The following is a 22277-nucleotide window of genomic DNA, read 5'->3' on the forward strand; positions in this document are numbered from 1 at the left end:
GAATTAATTCATGAACTGTTTTCGTACGTACTAATTATGTAAACAATATACACGCACTTGTGCAACAATGTAATAATGACCTAGCATCGAAGTATGAAATTATACATACGATGCTTTGACCGGATAGAATACGAGCACAACGACAACGATCATTGCACGATTACTTTTAAGTGTCAAATATTCCAATAATGTCCATCGTTTATAGAAATATGTCATTACGTCTACGACATTTAACTGTACTTGCAAGGAATTCGTTACTTCAAAAAGGTTTGTGTGTAGTGCTAGCAAATTCAAATACACCCCTAAATCTTTCTTAAACACGGTTAGGATGAATACGTTATTAACGAGGTTAATCTTTGTTCGAAAAAAAAAATTAATAAAAGTCTCCATTTGTAATTTCAACATATTACATTATGTGGCAAAACTTTAATGTTGATTTTCATTCATTTAATTGATTTTTAACATTTGCGTTTCGAAATTATCTTTCTACTTACCTTATCATTCTTCATTTGCTTCTGTGATAGCATTATCACAGTTTCTTAATAACTTACAACTAATTATACAACCAGTAATGTTTCCACTTTCTGGAAGTAGTTAAAAACGCGTTTCTTATCATTCTTAGCATTATAATAATTATAAATTTTGTATAAGTTGAACAAATTTATTCGATTTTCGTTGGATACATGCATCGTATGAACGATACACAGATACTTTATGATCGACGCTTTATCAAATTATTTCATTATTAATATTATTTAAAGTGTAACATAAATATTTAACTTTACCTACAAAGATTGCATATTCTTACGAATCTTTATCAATATACATATATGTATAATAAATCGTAAATAATGATGAAAACATAGCATAATTTCTATATTCGCAATTTTATGAGTTTAGTTTTTACTTCCTTTATACAAAATTTGTTAAAGCCTTACTCGTGCAAACTACTAAAATACTTTTTTCGTATAATAAAGTGAACGAATACTAACAAAATAATATTGAATCTTTAGAAAATGAGTAACTTTTTTATATTTCGTAAATGCCATTTTGAAAAATTGTATCGAAAATGTAAAACGTTATGTAGATCATGTTGAATACCAATTTATTAATGTTTAGAGTGCTTAATAAATTAGAAATTACAGGATCAATTCGATAACAGAAACATTTTTATCCATTCACAATATTTTGTTTCAAATATAAAATCTGTACTTGTCATTCACGTTTACACATTGTAATGTTTAATTACTTATCGTCAATTGTCGGTTCACAATATTTCCTATTTTTCTTATTATATTAAATGTAGAAGCATTAAATAGTTAACGTAAGTTTATTATCGATCGAATAATTTTTAAATTAGTTCAAATTTCAATACTGATATTCCTTCTATATTTATACTTTAAACAACGTTTCATGTAAATGCTGTAGTTGATCGCGTGTTACCTAGTTTTACTCCATAGAGTAGAAGCTTCGTGTTATTATAATAGCGTAATTATCAAATCTATTCGCCGGAGAATCTGATTGGTTAACCCCAAGGTCACGAAATCTGATCGTCCATGTCTCAAAGGAACAAGCGGAGTGCCGCTTCTGTTCTCTTTGCTGTATAGTTGCATAGTTGTGAGGAAAGCGCGGCAAGACGGATCGTGTTGTTTTTTGTGTTGTTGGAATCGTTATTTGATTCCATATTATTTTTCACTTGTTATAAGATTTCATTAGAAGAATGACTGTGGAAATCGATAAGGAAGAGTTAAAAAAACGTTTGACGCCGATACAGTGGCACGTAACTCAAGAAAAGGGCACGGAAAGGTACGTGTGACGTGAATTTAATTCTCTTAATATGGATCACGATATATGTTAAACTACGCTTACTTATTTCATAAGTTGATTCGAGTTTTCTTTTCATGATAAAATATTTATAGTAAATTAAGAGCAATATAAAGAACTTTTTTGTATCCACTATATACGATTTTATACATATAAACAACGCTTTGCAGTTGTTTTCAAAGCTTAATATTTTTAATAGTAAATGAACTGTTAATTGCTTGTTTTTCTCAATGCGTAATGCATAACTTATTAATAATTTATTTTTGTATCTTGTAATCATGTATTAACGATCGAGACTGCATTCAATTATAATCAACTGATTTGATTTTTCGAGTTTCGTTTTTTATCGTTTTCGAATCCCAGTACCATGGTGTTAAAATGTTAACTGCGTACATTAAAACGAATTACAACACTCGTAATATAACTTTCCAAAAATATTGTCTATATGATGGAAACTGATACACTTTTAGGCGATGCAAGACCAAAATAACTTTTTCAAGAGCATATGTTGGCTTGACTTTGCGTCATGACCGAGTGGTTTAAAAATAAAACATAGGCGTTCATATTTAACTTCCTACTGTACATGCTTCCTGACACATCTGACCATTTTTGTTTTCTTGCACAGGCCCTTTAGTGGTTGTTACAACAAGTTCTACGACAAAGGCACATATACCTGCGTAATCTGTGATCAAGAATTATTTTCTTCTGATACAAAATATGACAGTGGCTGTGGTTGGCCTGCATTCAATGAAGTATTGGATCAGGGACGAGTCAAGTTAACCAAAGATACCTCGCATGGTAAGCACATGTACGAATTTTACTTTAACTGACAAATTTTTTTAGAATTATGCTCGTATTCTTAGTACAATAACACAGTACTTATTACATCTATAATTTTACATTTGTTAAAAGTATCTGCTTAAATGGTACATAAATAAACTCCTTATTGTAAAGTTTAATTCATATGTGATAATAATGAATAATATCATGAAATTCAGAGTTTTATTTATTTACCATTTTTAAATATTCTTTATTTTTTCTTACATTCATACTGTCACAAAACCTTTCCTGAATTTTTATTTCTGCTGTTCCTAAGCCTTCCATAGTTGATATGTTCCTTAATTTCAATTAATGTTTATTGTAGTTTATAAATAGCACAAAAATATATGATTAAACTGTTATGTTTTCAACTATTATAAAATACTTCACTGTAATACATTTTGTTGCTGCCTAAAAATTTGAATGAATTTTCAAATTTTTGTAAATGCTACACATATTGTACCTCGATAACTCAAACTTCTTCAAGTTAAAAGCTTCTGTAAATCGAAATTTTATGTTGGTAAAAAAGAAACAAGTTTACTCCAAATTGTACAGAACATTCATTTGGCCTGTGTAACTTGAATTTATATCAATTGAAAGAATAAACTCAGAGTTAAAATTATTTAACTATTAATTGCAGTATACTGCTTTAATTACCAATCTCTGCTAATAATTATCTCCATACAGTTGTAATGACTTTAGACTTAAGGACAATAAAAAAAAGTATTAAACTGTTAACTTTAATAAACTTATTAAATGTTGATAAGAAGAAACCTTTGTACTTTAACTTTGACTTATCGAGGACTAATTGTAAATTATCTAAGTATATATGAATAAAATAATTAACACAAGTATATGACATTTATATTATAATTTTATCATATTTGTATTATTATATAAGGAAGGCAATATTCCTTGTATCCCTCACCCATGCATGTAATGCTTAGAGTGTGATTGTGTTAGACTCACATCGTCTATTGTGTGAAAGTAAGGTCATAGCTCTACATTAAAAAACAATTTTATCTCTATTATGAATGAAAGCAAAGAAAATTAACAATCTTGCTGTTTCATCATATTATAGTTCTTAACATATAACTTTTGCTTTATGTAATATTATGGTTTTCATAAAACTCCTACTATTATAATTTCAAGCTTAAGTGATATTTTATGTAGTATTGTAAATCATTTTATTATATAAATTTTTTAATCATAATATGACAAACTTCTTGAATATATCATCCTTGATAAGGAACATCTGTGAAGTGACTTCATTCTGATATGAGTAAATAAAGGTATAATGTATACAGTACTATGCAAATTGCTGTTATAAGAAAATAATTTGTTTAAAGTAACTGCTTTTTAGCGTTTTACGTACTTCATGAATGTTAATTCTTTAATAATGTTTTTTGAAATATTACTATAGAAATACTTAACTAAATAGAGAAATATTATTCAAGAATGATGAATTCTGAATAGAGTCATAGTATACTGAAACAATTAGATAAAGAAAGGGATTTGGAGAGGTCTTGGATAAAGCAAGGAGCAAGATTATGGGTATTGATTTGAGAAATTCTCTAAAAGTAAAAACTTTTTTACTTGTATTTAAACCCTTTATTACTTTAATAGAATTATGTAGGTTGGAGGTTTTGATATTGATCGTAACAACCTATTGCTTTTAATAATATTGATTTACTTTTTTTGGTGCTGCTATTACTGGAAAGCATTTAAAGTGCACACAGAAAGGTGTTGGTCTGCGTTTAATCACACTCTATTATTCTATTTCCTTTGTCTTCCTATTGCTCCGCTACCACCACTTCACTCTCACCATTGACACACGAAAACTGCGTCGACAATTGACGCACAGTTGGTGGAAATCTACTACTGCTGATCGCAAACCCAGATATGGTGCGGACCGAAGTGACCTGTTCAAAGTGCGGTTCACATTTGGGACACGTGTTTAACGATGGCCCAAAGCCTACAAGGAAGCGGTTTTGCATCAATTCTGCATCCATAAGCTTCCACGCGGCGGGAGAAGAAAAGAAGACACCATCATAAAACTAATAAAAAAAAAAATTTAAATAAGAACTTTGAAAATTCCAGTTTAACATGGAATGGAAAAAATTTATATTTCTTAACAAATACTCTCTCTATATGATATTTTAAATTACACTTTGCTACTACCGTTTAGAAGTTTTATTACTCTTTAAAGAGAAGTGCAAAAGTCACGAATAATAAGAGATACATTTATGTTAAATACTATTATCAATATTGTAATATGTACTCTGTACTTATTGTGAATAACTCTCCTATCTACACTCCATAAATGGCTAAACTTATTTCCACTTGTTAGAGAGCAAGACTCCCTATATAAGAACAAATATGTGTATTTACGCATAATACAGTGATAAATCATATAATATTAATTTTTGCAATATTGTCATTTTAGGGTAGGTCCAATTCTGTAAATACACCCTAAATGAATAGAAAATACTACATTTAGTGTGTATAAAATATAAAATCTGATAAATTAATATAAAATGTACAAGAAATAATTTATAAAATAATTCAGTTATTTTTGCATATTATATGTAATGGATATATTATGTAAATAACGATTACTATTTATTTGTCCTGATACAAGAAGAAGTTATGTAGGAAATTTATTAGTGTTTACTGTTTACGTATAAAATAGTATTTAACTAATTAATACTACAGTGGAGGGAAGAATCACATTGAAAAAAACAGTTTTTTGTTATAAAATGTTTCCTTATATTGTAACGTTTCAAAACAAACTAAAAGGTGTTACAGTACAATATATATGCAAATTCTAGGCATTATTTTTACAATAATTCATTATCCATTTCCTGCTTTCCTTCATTTTTAAATTCGACACTGTTGAGTTAAATATTAGCTTTCCTGAGAAACCAGATTTTTACCAAATATTCACCTACGACAATAAATGCCAATTTCATACAAAAGGGTACAGTTAAAATGTAATTTTTATTAAAACGTGGAAGCTGAAAACTTGAATAAAATGCATAAATAATACAACGGCTTCATCACTAGGCCTGATGTTTTTATATTGAGATCTCAAAGCATTTTCAAAAACATCGTAAAAACAATTGTGAAAACGAGTATACACGCTTAACCTGATTTATGTAGGAACCTATTTTATACTTTTAAACCGACAATAATACGTTTCTTACGGGAATACATAAATGCACTTGGAACAGTAATCGAAACGTAGGTGCAAAAATATTTACGCTTGTCCACATTTTGTCCAACTCTTCTATGAACGTTTCGATATTAAAATAATAACAATTACATTAATTTTGCGAATAGCGCTTAGTTTATTACAGTAAGGCATACTGATACAATTTTGTACTTCTCTTTATTTTAACAAACAATTAACGAATCTCGTTCAGAATGTTTATATGCCTAATATTCATCTGCACATATCTGCATAATATTTAAAAATATGGACAAGTATAGTTGCACCCAATTTGTCTCGATTTGCGAATAAAAGTAAATCTTATAGATAACTGCTGTAGTTGAAATATGCTTAATTACCGCCGCAGTAATACAATGACGTAAAATGGACGTTACTTTTTTTTCTAAAGATATTTGTGAAAATGCAGGACCTCGTTCAGCATTTCTGATCGAGTTAACGTCAATTTTGACCCTGGATCGCACATTCTTTTTATACAAACGTATTTTTATTAATACTAGACGTGCAGTTATTTTTGTTCTTTATACCTCCTAACGTTGCTTACAATTCCCGAATAATTTAGAGCGCATGCTGAAATGGGATAATGCAAGAGCTCATTCTCAATACCGAGACACGTTTGATACGATTATATGTATATTATAATCCCTGATCTTTTACAGGTAAATACATTTACCCTTCAGCATGCAATTCCAAATTCGGGCGTAGGCGCAATACAAACTGAGCTGCTTCGTCTGTCAAGTATAATTAGACATTATAATTATTATAAAAAAAAAACTAATCAGGCTTTTTAATAATAGTATTACGAAAACAATAAATTCAGTAAATAATGAATACATTATTATATATATGACTTTTTATTACCAAATAATGTATGCTTTTCCTTTTTTTTTCATATGCAATATATCGTTAACTTCTTCAATATCTAGTATACTCTCACATGGCGTCCTTTAGCAGTACTTTACAATAAAGTTCTATATATAATGAAGATGAAAAGAATAGAAATGACAAATCTGAAAGTCTGCGTTCCTTAAACTAAAACGTCCAAGGTTTTCGTTTCAGTAATATAATATGTTTAAGGTATAATACAATTAGGAAAGACATTAATTATTAGGTTTAATGTAGTACAACCATATAGAAATCTTGTCTTATACAATCGTTAACGTAAATTTATGTATACTTTTCTGTCGATTTTTATGTATTTTATACTGTTTCTGTTAGTTTTAAACAAAATATTAAATTATTCCATTGATGGTTCAAGATTATAAGGAATCTAGCGCGAGTTTTTTCACGTCTCTAAACATGACAAGACAGGCACTTTATAGTGTCACAAAATGCTCCTATATCTGAACCTTGTTTTAAAATTTCGTCGCTTATCCGTTCACTTTCTGCAAGACACGTCAGACATTTCATCGTTTGACCTGTATCGGAGAACACACGTAACTGGACATTCGTCCATAGAAAGATGTTTTTATGACTAATATATTTTAGTAACAGGCTCAATGTCTTAACGTGTCTCATCAGCTATGCAAATGAGAAAAAGTACTCATCTTTTATCTTACAATTACAAATGAATGTCATTAAATAAGACTCGCGTGTATTAAATTTATCATAAACTTTACTACGTGTGAAATCAATTTCTGTATTATATACATATTAACGTAATGCAAAAGTTTCAATATCCGATTACTAAAAATATCTGTTGAAACATTAACTTAATGTAACATAATGAAGTTTTCTAACATTCAATGACAAGAACGCGATTCTTGAGAACGTTTAAAACAAGTTAGGCTATCGCTTATATATCTATGTCATACTGACAGACCAAAGACTGAAAACATATTGCTCTGCTCTCCGTAACTTCGTTCGAAAAATATAAGTCTGACACGAAGACCAATTTTCTTTTTCTACGATTTCTTGTTAAACCATAATAATGTATTAGAATAGGTCCTATGTACTTGTTCACATTTGTTTATGGTATTATCTAATAAGGTTTTCGCTATAAATAATGTGTGTTTGTAGCTAACTCTGATCTTCAATTTTAGAGTCAGTAATACTAGTTTTATATCTTTAGAAAATAACTGACAGTCGCTTGATAATCCTCGATGACAGTTCGATGTTGGTATGCAAGAGCTCTTCAGGCAACAACCCACTCCTACAATTTACTCTTTTCTTTGAAGACTATTTAAATAAGACATGGTGAGCTCTTTACAACCAATAAAAACTCGTCGAGGAATGCAAGATTTCTGCCGTCAGATCGTTCACAGTTCTTCTGATTAACTTTGTTTCCTCGCAACATGCGAGAATCGAGCAATTTAAAAACTTTGAAACCATTTCTCGATACTTCTCAAGGTATCGGATAAGTTCTATCTATCTATGATCTATATATATAAATATGTATATATGTATATATATCTATATATATGTGTGTGTGTATGTGTTTATATATACATATTTATATATTTATATATATATATATATATGTTTATATATGTTTATTCATTATTTATTATATATTATTAAATTATTGTGCCGTTCCGTCTGGGAGGGTGATTCATTTTTTTTATTTGCAAACTTATTTTTCTGGTCATAATGCACGGCCAGAAACGCCAATAAGAATTTTGCCGCTAATGACCTTTAGCAGCTTCCTTTGCTGCCATTATTAAAGGCGTTAAAGAAGCAAGTGGCCTTGCTAGTTTCAGAAAAGGATGCTGCAATTTACCATAAAAGTAAAGATTTAATCAAATTTATTTCATTCTCTAACTCAGATCTGACGTGTAAAAAAGAAAACCCTATTTTGTACAATCGTGTTATGTATATATGATTAAAATTACCTTGAGTAATTCTGAAGCTGCCGATCGTTTCTCCACTTCAACTTCTAAACATTGATCTAGAAAATCTTGAAAAATTGCTGATAGCTTATCCTTCTCTTTAATTTCGGGTTTTCCATTTGTTGCAATTAAGTATAACGCTCGTAATGGATTTTCGTTCAAGTATGGTGGTTCCCCCTCTATCATTTCAATAGCCATTATGCCCAACGACCAGATGTCAACCTACAAATTTAAATTTATTCATAAATATTACAATGTAATTAATTCACCTCGTTTTTCGTTTATCAAATAAATTTACCTTTGGACCATATTGTTTTCTTGTAACTACTTCTGGTGCCATCCAGTATGGTGTACCAACCATAGTAGTTCGTTTACTTTGTTCTGGTGAAATTTGTGCACAAAATCCAAAATCTGTTAATTTTACTCCACCGTCTAATCCGAGCAGGATATTATCAGATTTAATATCTCTGTGTATAACTTGATTACAATGAAGGAACTCCAAAGCTTGTAGGACTTCTCTACACACTGCTGCTATTTGACCCTCGTCCATACAAGTTTCAGTCACAACATCTGTCAAACTACCACCAGGTAAATATTCCATAACTACCCACAGTTCTTCTCCTACAAGGTAACTATCCAAATAATTTACAACGTTTGGATGTTTGTTCTCCCGCATAACTAATATTTCGTTTATTATTAACTCTTTCTTCGGCTGCAATGAAAGATTCATTTGTTTTATTGCAACTTCCATCCCTGTTGATGTCTCAATCGCCGTGTATACTGTTCCCGAGGCACTAAAACGTAAACCCAGAAAATTTTTATATATTTCAAAGGAATTTTTCTAAACAAAGTTTTTCATTTTAACTTGTCCCTTACCCTTGTCCTATTTTTTCCATTTTTGTATACTTTCTATTAGGATCTCCAACGCTTACAATTGTTCTTAGTTTTTCTAATATTTCGTCGTCTGACATCTTTTTCTTTCTAGCTTTATCGCTTTGTGCTGGTCTCGTTTGATCGGTTGTCGTTGACGTAGGAGTTGCTTGATTTTTGTTTCTGTCCAGTTGCGATTGATGTGGTTGTTGTGGTGTACCATTTCGTTGAGGCGAACCTAACGTAGTAGTTAATGGTGGAGGCGGTTCTTCTTCTATGGGCTTTGTATACTGTTGTAAAGAATTGCATGTTTTTAATATATTTAATAGAGTACAAATATGAATTTTGGATATTTTGTACACAAGGTAATTAGGTATATTACTTACAATTGATTTTGTACGTTCTGGTCTAGCAGAAATTGGTGGTGGTGGAGGTTCATCCTCTTGTTCGGAACTAGTTGCACAAGCGTCTGTTGGCGTACTACTTGGACTACTGCTACTTACTCTGTAATTTTATTGTTTCTCAGCAGATATTTAAATGCAAGTGCCGCAGCTACAGGTTGAAAAGTGTAAAAGACTCACCTGCTAAGTGAATGTTGAGAATGGGAACTTCCAGAAGTTTGTGACATTGCTTGACCACGAATATTTCCTACTCCTGTTCCAATGCTTATACCCATGCTTCTGGGACTACTTGCTCTCTCAATGGGAGCTAAAAATAAAAAATTCATGCTTTCAAATTAATATATAATGAATTATAATATTAATAATATAAATTTATCTTTACAGAAGTATTTACAAACTTACCAACTACTCCAACCATTTTTGTTGTTGTCATATATTTAGAACCTTTCGTTTCCTTACTACTACTGTCATACCAGTTCAAAACATCTAATACAGCTTGTGGATTCTTCTTCTGTTCTTGTTTACTGATGTTACTAGACATAAGCAACCTTGCCCAAGCCTCTGGCATTCCCTAGGATAAAAAATTATGTTTCAAAATGATCATTGTTAATATTACATGTACATATTTAGGGGAGAAATGAGTGATACAGGATATACGATTCATAGGTATATAATTCTCAAAGTTTTTGAAACTAAGAGAACATCGTGCAAATATAAAATACTTGAGAATCCAATCGATGTGGGGAAGAAATATTAAGATTTTAAGCACTTAAACCAATGTTACATTTTATTTCGCAAGAAAGCAATAATATTGAATGCAACGTTGACTAAAGCATATATCAGTCTATTGAAGCAGCTATGCCTGTAGTCTATGATAAATCCTAAATTTCGAATAAAAAAAATTAACTTAATTCTGTTAACCGCAACAAAAACATACAGTTAAATCATGTGTATGTATAATAAAAAAATGCAGGCAAACTATTTCTGTGGTCATTTGAAGTTACTTACTTTTAATGGCAGCTTGAAAGAAATACGTGTCTAGTTAGTTTCTCATGTGAAAAAATAATAGGTATAAAAAGCATCAGACAAATTACCAAATTACTTTTCCACAATGTCCATACACATGTGATCAGGTGATGAAAATTTAATTTCTTTCAGGTACGGAAAATCCATCTAAATTTTTTATCTTTTAAAAAAAAGAAGTTCTTTACACTTGTATTTACAAATACATTACTAGCTGTCTGCATAATTTTATACATTTTTCAAGTAAATCATTATGAATATTTTACATAGAAATATACATGTTCATATTTGTATACATAAATGAATCCATTAAAATATACAAATTTTAATATGTATAAATATATTTTGTCAATTTTTAATAATGCAATGTGTTTCATTTTTGCCAAATTGTAAAATAAATATCCACCATTGCACATTTGTAAATACTAATTCAGTGTTATACTTTAAAGAGTGAAGACTATTAAAATTTTAATCAAAGATATCATATGTCTGAGAACCACTGTCTTCTGTGAAAATTAGAAAAATTTATGTAACCAGTAATATATTGGCACAAACAAGTGTTAATTTCTACAATGCTCGATTGGATAATCCGTGCCATTGTATAATAGCAAAGCAGGAAGCAAGTGCATTTTGAACAATAGTAACAAATTGCAAACAGTAAAAAACTTACCGTAAATTCACCGGTAACTGCATCAAATCCAACATGTACAGTATGTTCAAAATTGGTGGGGTAACTGATGTTGGGTTTATCTTTGTTCTCTTTTACCTTCATTTTGCTTTTTAATGTTTTTTTCTTACGTTCATCAGAATCAGGTTCTTTGGGCAATGGACGCATGTCCACTGGCAGATTAGGTGCCGATTCGCCTCTGAAACATTAAATTTATCATTAAATAAATATTGATCGATTGTGATAAAATAATTTTATTTTTGTTACAATTATAGACTGATTTCTACATTATTTCCATTAATTTTCCTTCAGTTGTGACTAATTCAGATAAAAAACCTTATTTTAAATAAAATGTAGGATTATTTTCTATAATTTTGATCATATTATTATTTAATATATATTTACAAATTATTAGCATATAAATGTCATATCATATATTTTTCTTTTAAGGTATATAGTTTGGTTGTATACACAGACTTAAAAGGATGGTCTCCCACAACAGAATGTCATCGCATCTGAACTGTAGGATTTTATTTTTAGCAACTACTAAATTAGTGTCTGTTCCTCTATTTTAGGGGGAATGCGTCTGCATATTACAAAGAAAATAATAAGAATGCAGAGCACAATAAATTCATATTGATTCTCAATATTATATGAAACACAATGCAAAGTTACTCTAATGTCATATTTATATTTTGGACACTTATATAATATAAAAACAAGTTAAATACTGTACATGTTTCAGATATCAAAGAATGAACTATTTTTCTTTCAAAATTATTATTACTAACAAATTACATGTATCCAAGGAGTAAAATATATATAGTTAAATTACCTGTTTGAAGTAAGTCGCACAGGAGGTGCGGGAGGTTTGTCTTCTTCATCTGACATGTTGTCTTTGCTCTTGTCTCTTTGTTGCCAGTCTATTCTACGTTGCTGTGTTTCTATACTTTTACTCAAAAATTTGCTTAACTCTACTGCTTCCTGCCACGATTGTCGTGACGTTAAGCAAATTTCAAAATACTAAGGGTTTCTTAAATCACAGTATATACAGAATCCTTTATGTTGATAAGACCACCAAGTTCTCTCTTGAAAACATGAGATCCTAAGATCCATTCACTTCTGTTATCAAGAGAGGAGGTGACTTTTTTTCAGTCTAGTGGACGTTGTCTGACCGATGTTTCTAATACCGGCTCTGTATCACGAGCACGGATAGAAAGACTTTCGACGCCCGGTAGGGGACATGAAAACGAAACGGAGCAAAAATGCCCCTCCTCGTGGGTGACAGTTTCGAGAAGTTAATCGGTACTACTCGCTTAAGGACTTGTTCAATTGCAAATACTCGTAGCGTCCTCGATTGGGTCAATGTCGTGAGTATAGGGTGTACTCGAAAACGGAGGACAGACGAGCGCCTCCAAAGCGTGATTCACGCACGGGTGCAGAGACACCGCGCCGCATCCGCGAATCCCTACCTCTCTTTCTCACTTTTGACTCACTGTGTCGACCTCCCTTAGTGTCGAGATTTCTCTTTCGTTCTCACGGCGTTTCCACTCCTCCCTTTTTCTTGTCTTCTCGCACTCCCGAAAGAAAAAATACGATTATATAGCGTGTAAATACATATATATATTTATATATATATATATAGATATATATACATATATATATATGTATATATATATATATGGCGCCGCTTTATCCACACGTCCGTGATGTGCCGCGTTCGGGCACGGCGGAGGCGGAACCACGCGGCGCTTGAAGTTTTATCAATGACACCTCATTTCGAACATATAATCGACGCCCGATGTCGACGAATCATTCCCTGTACTTCACCACGACTTTTCAAGATTGATAAGGAGGTCTGAATCACCACCGCCGCCACCGCGGTCCTCTGCCACTGCACAGTACTTCCACTGGAACACCGTTCACTCCCCCCTCTCTCTTCCTTTCCGTCTCTCTTTTACACTTTTTCACTTGGTTCGTTCTATTTCTTTCCCTCTTTTGTACTTTATCTTTCACTTCGTATACTTACAAGGCCCGATCATTAGTGCGTACACATGTATTTATTCCCACCTACACGAATTATTGTCAGTCGGACACGAACGAACATGCATGTGTGTGTATACATGATTTAAAAAAAGTTTAGAATAATATAGGTTGAAACGGTGGTAATACTGCACCGAATCAATTACAGGTCAGCCAACATATTAAAAACGAAGACTGTATGAACTTCACGACGGTTTTACCGATCAAAATTAAAATGTTAATTAAATTGTGTCATTCTTTTCAGGAGTAAATACAAAAATATTTGTAGTTGGAATATATGATTAGTTTTTTGTTGAAAATTCTATATGCATTTATATTATAATTTCGTACCTTTGATCAGGTAGTATTTCCATGTAGCATTCGTTGAAATTTTTATTTACATATGTATATTCATATACGTATATATAGTAGATGTGTGTTTTTAAAACTGAGTGTCACGATATATTTGTAAATATATAAATTATTCTTTTTTCGAATAGCTACATGATTTCTTTTAGATAAATTTCGATTCACATCGTAATTGTAATACACATTTACAATAATGATGACTCAATGTTCTTAATTTTAATACAAATGTGTAAAAAGAAACACTATATTAATAATAAATTATAATTCCAAATAGAATTAAAATATAGACGAGGACAATTATATCTACATTACATTACAATTTAGGTACATTACTTTACTAAACAATCTGTTCACATTATCTTGACCATAACTCTATGATATTTCGAATTTTCTTTATAGAAGAAATTACACCTATTATTTATTATTTCACATTAGTATTTGTTATTTTACATATCCAAGTAATACATAAATATTTAATCAAAGTAACATTGTTTTCTGCTTTTGTTGTTTCAACATTTTATTTACAATTCTTTATTGAAATTCTATATAAAACATTCTTAATTAACAACAATATAAATCAGCCTCTTTAGAACTATTTTTCAAATAAATCCTTTCCTCTAAATAAATAAATTCCTCTTCACATATAGATATAGTGGATATTAAAATGACATGCACTGTGTTTATAATAATTTCCAAAAGATCTTTTTAAGTTTAATCAACGATGCAATACCTTTACTGTTTCAATTGAATAATCATGAGAAGTTTTGGAAGCTAAAAAGTCTTTAACTACTACTTTTGGAGATGTTTTGTTTTAAGATTATATTACTTAATTTATATATAAAATTTCATATTTTAATTTTCCAAACTTTTTTATTGTCATCCTTGGTGGATGGTATTACATTGTTCAGAAAATTCTACCTCTTCAATACAGTGTATTGTTCTATCATATCTAAAATTTATACCTCAGAGAAACTACATTTTGTGTACACCAACTTGATAATAAAAACGTATTTAGTTGAAATTCAGTTATCATTTAGTAAAATTCGTGTAATCAACATTCCTCTTTGTTATCTTATCATTCAATGGCGCTGAAGCAGTGACAATATGTGTGAAGTTAGCTACTAGCAGTTTATATTACATACATAGTAAAAAGTAGAGAGTAATTGTAATTTCTATATCGTAAGACTGTTTACCACCAAAGTCGTCGCCTACGTTCGAAACGACCAATGTTTTTTTATACAATTCATAATTTTCTAATTGTATTTATTATTGTTTATTACTGAATGAAAAGACCACTGTGTTGCAATTGTAAGTCACAAGTTACAAAGTCGCACCTATAGTCGTGATTCATTGAATAGTTTTGATTAACCTCGATATGAAATTTGACATTTGACCACTCATTTGACGTATGTACATGATATACTGTCATCGTGAAAGTAATTGATATTGAACTGTACGATTACATTATACTATTAAATGATTTGTTACAGACGATAGGATTATTTACATATTTGTTACAAGGGAGCGATTATTTAAATAAATTTTAGGTTTAGTATTATCAATTCAAGATGAAGAAAAAGGTATGTAGATTTATTATTTATATAAAATTATAATATATCATACTTCCTTACATTTAAAGGACGATTAAATTATGTGGTTTCTACTTTTACGAAAAATATATCATTTTTGTTTATAATTAATATTTTATTATATTTTTTAGGTACTGTTAATGGGTAAAAGTGGTTCAGGGAAAACAAGTATGCGTAGCATTATTTTTGCCAATTATATTGCTCGTGATACTAGACGTCTTGGAGCAACAAGTGAGTAATAGTAGCATTTTGTTGTTTTAATTGTTTCAACAAGTAAATGCTTATTTCTTTGTACTTATTACAGTTGATGTAGAACATAGTCATGTTCGATTTCTTGGCAATTTGGTACTAAACCTTTGGGATTGTGGTGGTCAAGAAGCATTTATGGAAAATTATTTTGCATCACAGCGTGATAATATATTTAGAAATGTAGAAGTGTTGATCTATGTTTTCGATGTAGAATCTAGAGAATTAGATAAAGACATGCATTACTATCAAAGCTGTCTAGAAGCCATATTGCAAAATAGTCCAGATGCAAAAATATTCTGTTTAGTACATAAGATGGATCTGGTGCAAGAAGATCAACGAGATTTAATATTTAGGGAGAGAGAAGAGGACCTAAAAAGACTTAGTTTGCCCCTTGAATGTACTTGTTTTAGAACTAGTATATGGGACGAAACATTATATAGGTATCTTTTCATAATTGTATAGTAGTTTTAATTTATAATATTTTAGGATTTTATGTACATTGTTACATTTAGGGCATGGTCTTCAATTGTGTACATGTTAATTCCTAATGTGAAAGAGCTCGAACAGAGTTTAAAACAATTTACAAACATTATTGATGCAGATGAAGTACTTTTGTTTGAAAGAGCAACGTTTTTAGTAATTAGTTATTGTCAAAGGCAACATCACAGAGATGTACATAGATTCGAAAAAGTTTCCAATATAATAAAACAGTTCAAGCTGAGTTGCAGGTAATTATACCCGTAGAAGAATTCAAATTATAAGAACATTAATGTAGGAATGTCTGTACAAAATCATATTTTTAGTAAATTGGCAGCACAATTTCAAAGTATGGAAGTTCGAAATACGAATTTTGCAGCGTTTATCGATGTATTTACGTCGAATACATATGTAATGGTTATTATGTCGGATCCCGCTATCCGTAAGTACTTGTCATATAAACTTTCTTTTCTAATAAGTACTAAAACACTTGCTCGTGTTGTTTCAGCATCGGCAGCAACGTTAATCAATATTCGTAATGCTCGAAAACATTTTGAAAAGCTAGAGCGTGCTAGTCAAAGCTCAGCCTTAAGTAGATAGAAATCAATTCGGCCCAGGCGCGTTGTCACCCGGGTCCAAGCTGTTAATCACTGTTGAATCTAAGAGTCACTTTGAAACGGAGTCACTAGAATGAGAGTACAATTGCACGAGAACACTCTTATTGACCAAACTGTATTAATAAATTTGCTAATGAACTAATAATAGCAACACGCAACTCATAACAGTATAACAATTAAGTTTTCAAAGAAACTTACGTTATTTCTAAACTCAGGATTTTTAAAGCATTTAATTCATTAATATCAAAGAAACTATTGATATTGTATCAAGTGAACATTTGATATTATTCACTTGTGGGAAATGCTCTCTTTCTTGGCTCTTAAATCACGCATGGTTTCTTGGGTAAGGAATTTTCCTGGTTCCATGCCGTTATATGTCTCGTTTCTGTACAGCAATTATTCTGGCCTGTCTCAAAGATATATATTTTCCTACGTTATATTCACTTAATATAATAAGTCAATCCAATTATACTTTATTACAGCAAGAATTAACGTAATCGATCGTGATTGTATCTTTAAATTTATGTAAATGGTAGTATGGATCAAGTGAACATTTCGTGCGTTATACTCTGTACGAAATCTTAATTCTATAATATCTTTTGACATAAAACCATAAACCTTAAATTTGTATGAATTTATTTACAGCTGTATTTATTAATAATATTGGGATACAAACGTGGAATAATAACTATGCTTAAGCATGTATCATCAAACTGTATTTTTTAAATGTACAAATAAAGAAAAAATAGATTTGTGTTTAATGAAATAAATTCAAAGGGAAATAAGTTTGGAAGATTTATTTAAATTTTAATCAATTCAGTTTTATTAGATTACAAGTGACTTTAAATTGTCCGCCATTTAGTCAGTAATGGCGGATTTGTGTTTTCTCGTCATTTCATGTGGACAAAGTGTTGGAGTGTTTCCAAACGTTACCATGGATAGAATAATCAAAGGAATCATGCAATATAGAAAATGCCATAGAGATGGAATGGTGAAACAATTTCAAAAAGTACGAGATCATCCTGAGGTATGTTAAAACCATATTGTTTAAATTTTTGTTAGCAGTTCATAACCGTGTTTAATTCTTCGTAGCATTGCCCTTTAAGGATCTTAATTATTATTTGTATTAAGAGGAATATTAATCATTACTGACAATAACATGCGAACGTGAAAACAATTTCGTGAAAATAAATATTTTTTTAATCATTTATTACAGCATTCTTGGAAAAGAAATAATTTTTCTGACTATGACCTTATACTATGTCCTTGAACTAAAGTATCGTCGATAAGAGAGAAAAAAAGACACGTGCATTTGGAAGCCCACAGAAGAACATATGTGGCCGCAATGATTTTTTTACGAATTAACGAATTAATACAATTTAATATAATAACGCAATTTACACACACGTTATTTTTATTATAATTTATATTAATATATTTAAGTACTTTAGAGTACGATACGAATTATTTTGCTATATTTAAAACGAATGATGATTGTTATCCGGATAGTTGTTTATTTTTTATTTTTCTCCTTTAATCTTTATCTTAAAAGTACAATACTAAAGTGCAATTTGAAACATTGTCATTGATAATATTAATCGCGCAATATGAATAATTACTGCCGTTACTCTTATCACAGCCAAAGGCAGTATTCTTTACCTGCATGGACTCCCGGATGATCCCAACTAGATTTACGGAAACGAACGTTGGGGACATGTTTGTCGGTACGAGATTTCTCTATGGCATCATTCACTCGAACATGAAGCCTGACTTTTGGCATTTTTACGTCGCAATACATTTTACTATTATCACATCAAACATCGATGTTTTCTTTAAAACTATTATCAGTGGTTCGGTTGTATCAAATTTTAACAACCGAATACCGATACATGCAATGTCGTATATTACAATGTACAAGGTGTCTCACGTAAAATGTTATTAGCTGATTTTTCGGAAATTATTAGACACGCAATTTCAGCTTACAATATCATGCATGCACATGTTGGTCGCTCAACGAAACATCTTTCCAAACAGACAAATTTGCATTGCAGTATCAAGAAGAAAAATTGATAAATATTTATAAACACATGAACATTATTTTAAATATCTAATAAAGTGTGTCATAAAATTTTCCGCTCGAAGATCCATCCGATGGGGGATAGTTTTATTTATAGTTTTTTAATTATATTTTTTATACAAATATTATACTTTTTAAAGAATTATTACAAACGCAATTGATATGCTGTTTCGTTTAAAGATACAAAAGAGTGTTAGGTCTTTAATTAAAGGACTATGGTGAGTGAAATATTAAAAAAAAAAACAGTTTCTGTTGTTACAATAGTTTACGAAAAAATATTTCGTAACGATTTACACGAGACACCCTGTATGTTATACAGTCAACTTTTGTGTACGCAATCGCCACTTTCGTAATCATTAAAATTTTCGAACGATGGCATAGATTTGTTTATTTTTTTATTTTTCAGTCAGGAACGCTGGTAACGTTGTCCCTCATTCTCAACATTTTCCGGACGAGCTAACGATGTGCGAGCCTGCAGCTTTAGAGCTTGGCTGCGTGGTGAACAGCATAAGGCACGTTATAGTTTGCGGACATAGCGATTGCAAAGCTATGAATTTATTGTACGCTCTGCGAGACGAGGAATTTGCTTCTAAGGTTCGATTATTTTAATAATAATATTTTATTTCTACAGTTGTTATATCCGAGTATCAACTGCAAGGACTCGTGTTGTTAAGTTTTTAAAACGCTTGTTTGATTTTCAGGCGAACAGGAGGATATCGCCGTTAAGAGCGTGGCTAAGCGCACACGCTAGCAGTAGTTTAGCCAAGTTTCAACAGCTCGAAGTTACTGGCTTCCGTCAGCCAATAGTCTTCCAAGCCGAGACACCGATGAGGAAGTTTGTAGCTTACATCGACCCTGAAGATAAATTCTCTATAGAGGATAAACTGTCTCAAGTTAGTAGAATCGAAACTATGAATTTACCCTTATCTAAAAATATAATATTTGGAAAGAATGTTTCTTCGATGTCCGCGACACAATTACAATAACTCTGGCGGACAGTGGACGGACCGAAATTGTTTACACGCAAAAACGTGTTTTAATTTCAGGTAAATACATTGCAACAATTACAAAACGTAGCTTCGTACGGTTTTTTAAAGAAACGACTAGAAAGGCATGATCTACACATTCACGCACTGTGGTTCGACATCTATACAGGTGACATTTATTATTTCAGTAGAGCGAACAAAAGATTCGTCGAAATCAGCGAATTAACAGAGATACCTTTGCTAACTGAAATTAAAAAATATTATTCTTAAGTTACTTTACTCTAAAACGGTGTTATTTCTACGTACGGAGAAATCTCATAATTTTGTGGATTAAGACTGAGCATCACGAATACGATGAATTCTTTAAGAATGTTCAAACGTATTATAGCTGCGGGTTAGTTACTCGTTCAATCGAAGACCATATAATGTACCTGGATGTGAAAGTAAGTAGTGAATTCCCTTCCCCCCTTTTTATTAAGATTCATATTACAAACTTGTTTGCACAAAACAAACCACCGCGATGCTGTCGGAAGTATTTAAAATAAGAAGTCTTGGTGTAAGTCATTTATCATTATTTATATACAAATGGTTACGTAGCATGTGTTCATGACATAGAACGCGTAGAAGGAACTAGTTCTTTCTTATTGCATTAAGTAGTATTAAGTGAAATGTTATTTTTGGAACTATATTAATGGAAGAATATTTTATGTATTGTTATTATATTATATGCAAAGTTTATTCGACATGTATATTTTTAGTAATATACATAATTCAGTATATAACTCACGGTAACAAATAATACAAAATATATATTTGTCGTTTTTCTGTGGTTCTTCGCTTTGTTTCGTTTAACGATTCGCTGGATTTTCCACCGATTTCGATCGGTATACTTTGCGTGTGAATCGCGTAAAATTGAAGCCTCGGAATAAGAGGCGGAGGACGTACCGTACTGACGGATGGACGGTTTCGTGGCCAGGCGAACTAGAGCATGCCACTCCCGAAAGAGAAAGCAAAACAACGAACCAAGGTGTAGAATTAGGATGATGATAAGTATGGTATCGGACGTTCGAGTCAACCTATTGACACAACATATAACAGGTATTCGCACCTGTTACGAGTATTTTTACGTTATTCGCTTCCAACGATCTGTCACTAAATTGCACTTTTAGAAAAAACGACTTTGAAGATAACAAAAATTAAATTCATCGTTAATCGCGGCTCAATTCTATGGAAATAATTTTTCTATTATCGTAATTTTATTTTATAACTAAACCCTCCGCTAACTAACCATTACAACGCGTAGAATAGATTTCTAACGTTTGGCTGTTCATTTTAAGAACAAAACCTATATATCAAAATGTAAACGGACATTCAGAGCCCCATTACTTCTAAATCTTCCAAAGTGAAATAAGAATATACTAGCTATTACTCTTAATTAGGAAACAACGGTGATGTAGTTTGTTTGCAAATTCCGAGAATTACGATGCAAATTCACAATTTCTCCTTTCAGTTCCATAATTCAATGGCGTACGGTAGCGTGTCTTATAACATCGACGAGCAACCGTGCGCCTGTCGTTGCCACGTTATGAGACACTCACACATTCTGGTGTCTCGTGGCTATACGCGAAAAATGGTTCAAGCAGCTCGCGCTTTTCAGCGTGTTTTGCGGTAAAAGTGAAGAGGATTCGCTTCTCGGTCTAGGCGAATCGTTGAGTTGGGCCGGTTAGGCCGGTCTAAGAACTGTGACGAACGCTGGCATGGTTGCCGCGTACTAGTAAGTATATACCTGCGAGATCAAAGAATCTACAGTGTGGGACAAAACGATAGCACACCTTATATTATTTAACGTTCCGTCCTATATATTGCGAATTATTTTCAGAATGAACATTCCAAAAGTTATTTATTCAAACCGATGCACAGCGGCGAGCATACAAATGGGAACAAGTACTTCCTATCATTTAACTGAAATCATTTTTAATTTGAAAATAAAAAACATATTCTATTTACAATGTTATACATTGAATTCGATATCGTACTAATATTACTTGTAACAAGTCAAAGTATGATAAGTTACAAATGACCCATGACGAGTTTCAGTCGACCAGAATAAGTCTTGAGTGGCCCATGATAAGTTTCGATTGACCGATATAAGTTTCAAACGGTTCACGGTGAACCGGAAGTGGAAAGAAATTTATTCCTAACGTCTTATAATTTTAATAATTCCGTGGAA

General features: G+C 31.3%; 4 protein-coding genes across 10 annotated transcripts; 3 read left to right on the forward strand and 1 right to left on the reverse strand.

The window, feature by feature from the left end:
• The first annotated feature begins 51 nt into the window (after positions 1–51).
• Positions 52–5066, forward strand: Selr (methionine sulfoxide reductase SelR). Of its 2 annotated transcripts, none has more exons than XM_076783480.1 (4): positions 52–267; positions 1707–1806; positions 2450–2622; positions 4544–5066. In XM_076783480.1, the coding sequence occupies exons 1-4, from the start codon at positions 189–191 to the stop codon at positions 4696–4698; spliced, it is 507 nt and encodes a 168-aa protein (XP_076639595.1). In that variant the 5' UTR covers positions 52–188; the 3' UTR covers positions 4699–5066. The 2 variants fall into 2 exon arrangements, with proteins under 2 accessions (XP_076639595.1, XP_076639594.1); XM_076783479.1 differs by having other exon boundaries at positions 54–267; positions 4508–5066.
• Positions 5067–5969: 903 nt separating this feature from the next.
• On the reverse strand, positions 5970–13774 carry Pak (serine/threonine-protein kinase PAK 3-like protein). Of its 4 annotated transcripts, none has more exons than XM_076783470.1 (10): positions 13435–13773; positions 12497–13238; positions 11665–11860; positions 10374–10542; positions 10152–10278; positions 9957–10074; positions 9577–9860; positions 8999–9494; positions 8704–8922; positions 5970–8580 (listed from the first exon to the last, which is right to left on the reverse strand). In XM_076783470.1, exons 2-10 carry the CDS (start codon positions 12550–12552, stop codon positions 8497–8499), a joined length of 1749 nt encoding a protein of 582 aa, XP_076639585.1. In that variant the 5' UTR covers positions 12553–13238; positions 13435–13773; the 3' UTR covers positions 5970–8496. The 4 variants fall into 4 exon arrangements, with proteins under 4 accessions (XP_076639585.1, XP_076639586.1, XP_076639589.1 ...); XM_076783471.1 differs by having other exon boundaries at positions 13691–13766; XM_076783474.1 differs by having other exon boundaries at positions 9957–10062; positions 12497–13774.
• Positions 13775–15141: 1367 nt separating this feature from the next.
• On the forward strand, positions 15142–17017 carry Raga-b (Ras-related GTP binding A/B). Of its 2 annotated transcripts, none has more exons than XM_076782608.1 (7): positions 15142–15360; positions 15543–15632; positions 15773–15872; positions 15946–16330; positions 16403–16618; positions 16694–16809; positions 16876–17017. In XM_076782608.1, exons 2-7 carry the CDS (start codon positions 15621–15623, stop codon positions 16965–16967), a joined length of 921 nt encoding a protein of 306 aa, XP_076638723.1. In that variant the 5' UTR covers positions 15142–15360; positions 15543–15620; the 3' UTR covers positions 16968–17017. The 2 variants fall into 2 exon arrangements, with proteins under 2 accessions (XP_076638723.1, XP_076638715.1); XM_076782600.1 differs by having other exon boundaries at positions 15145–15458.
• Positions 17018–17852: 835 nt separating this feature from the next.
• Cahbeta (carbonic anhydrase beta) lies at positions 17853–22063 on the forward strand. 2 transcript variants are annotated; one of them, XR_013081103.1, is made up of 7 exons: positions 17853–18011; positions 18624–18708; positions 19468–19655; positions 19763–19954; positions 20108–21145; positions 21558–21821; positions 21927–22063. XR_013081103.1 is itself a non-coding variant. In XM_076782621.1 (5 exons), exons 1-5 carry the CDS (start codon positions 17853–17855, stop codon positions 20315–20317), a joined length of 834 nt encoding a protein of 277 aa, XP_076638736.1. In that variant the 3' UTR covers positions 20318–21238. The 2 variants fall into 2 exon arrangements, 1 of the variants encoding a protein (XP_076638736.1); XM_076782621.1 differs by lacking the exons at positions 21558–21821; positions 21927–22063 and having other exon boundaries at positions 20108–21238.
• The last annotated feature ends 214 nt before the right edge of the window (positions 22064–22277 follow it).

The sequence above is a fragment of the Colletes latitarsis genome, chromosome 2 (genome assembly GCF_051014445.1).
Source record: "Colletes latitarsis isolate SP2378_abdomen chromosome 2, iyColLati1, whole genome shotgun sequence".
Taxonomy (NCBI): domain Eukaryota; kingdom Metazoa; phylum Arthropoda; class Insecta; order Hymenoptera; family Colletidae; genus Colletes; species Colletes latitarsis.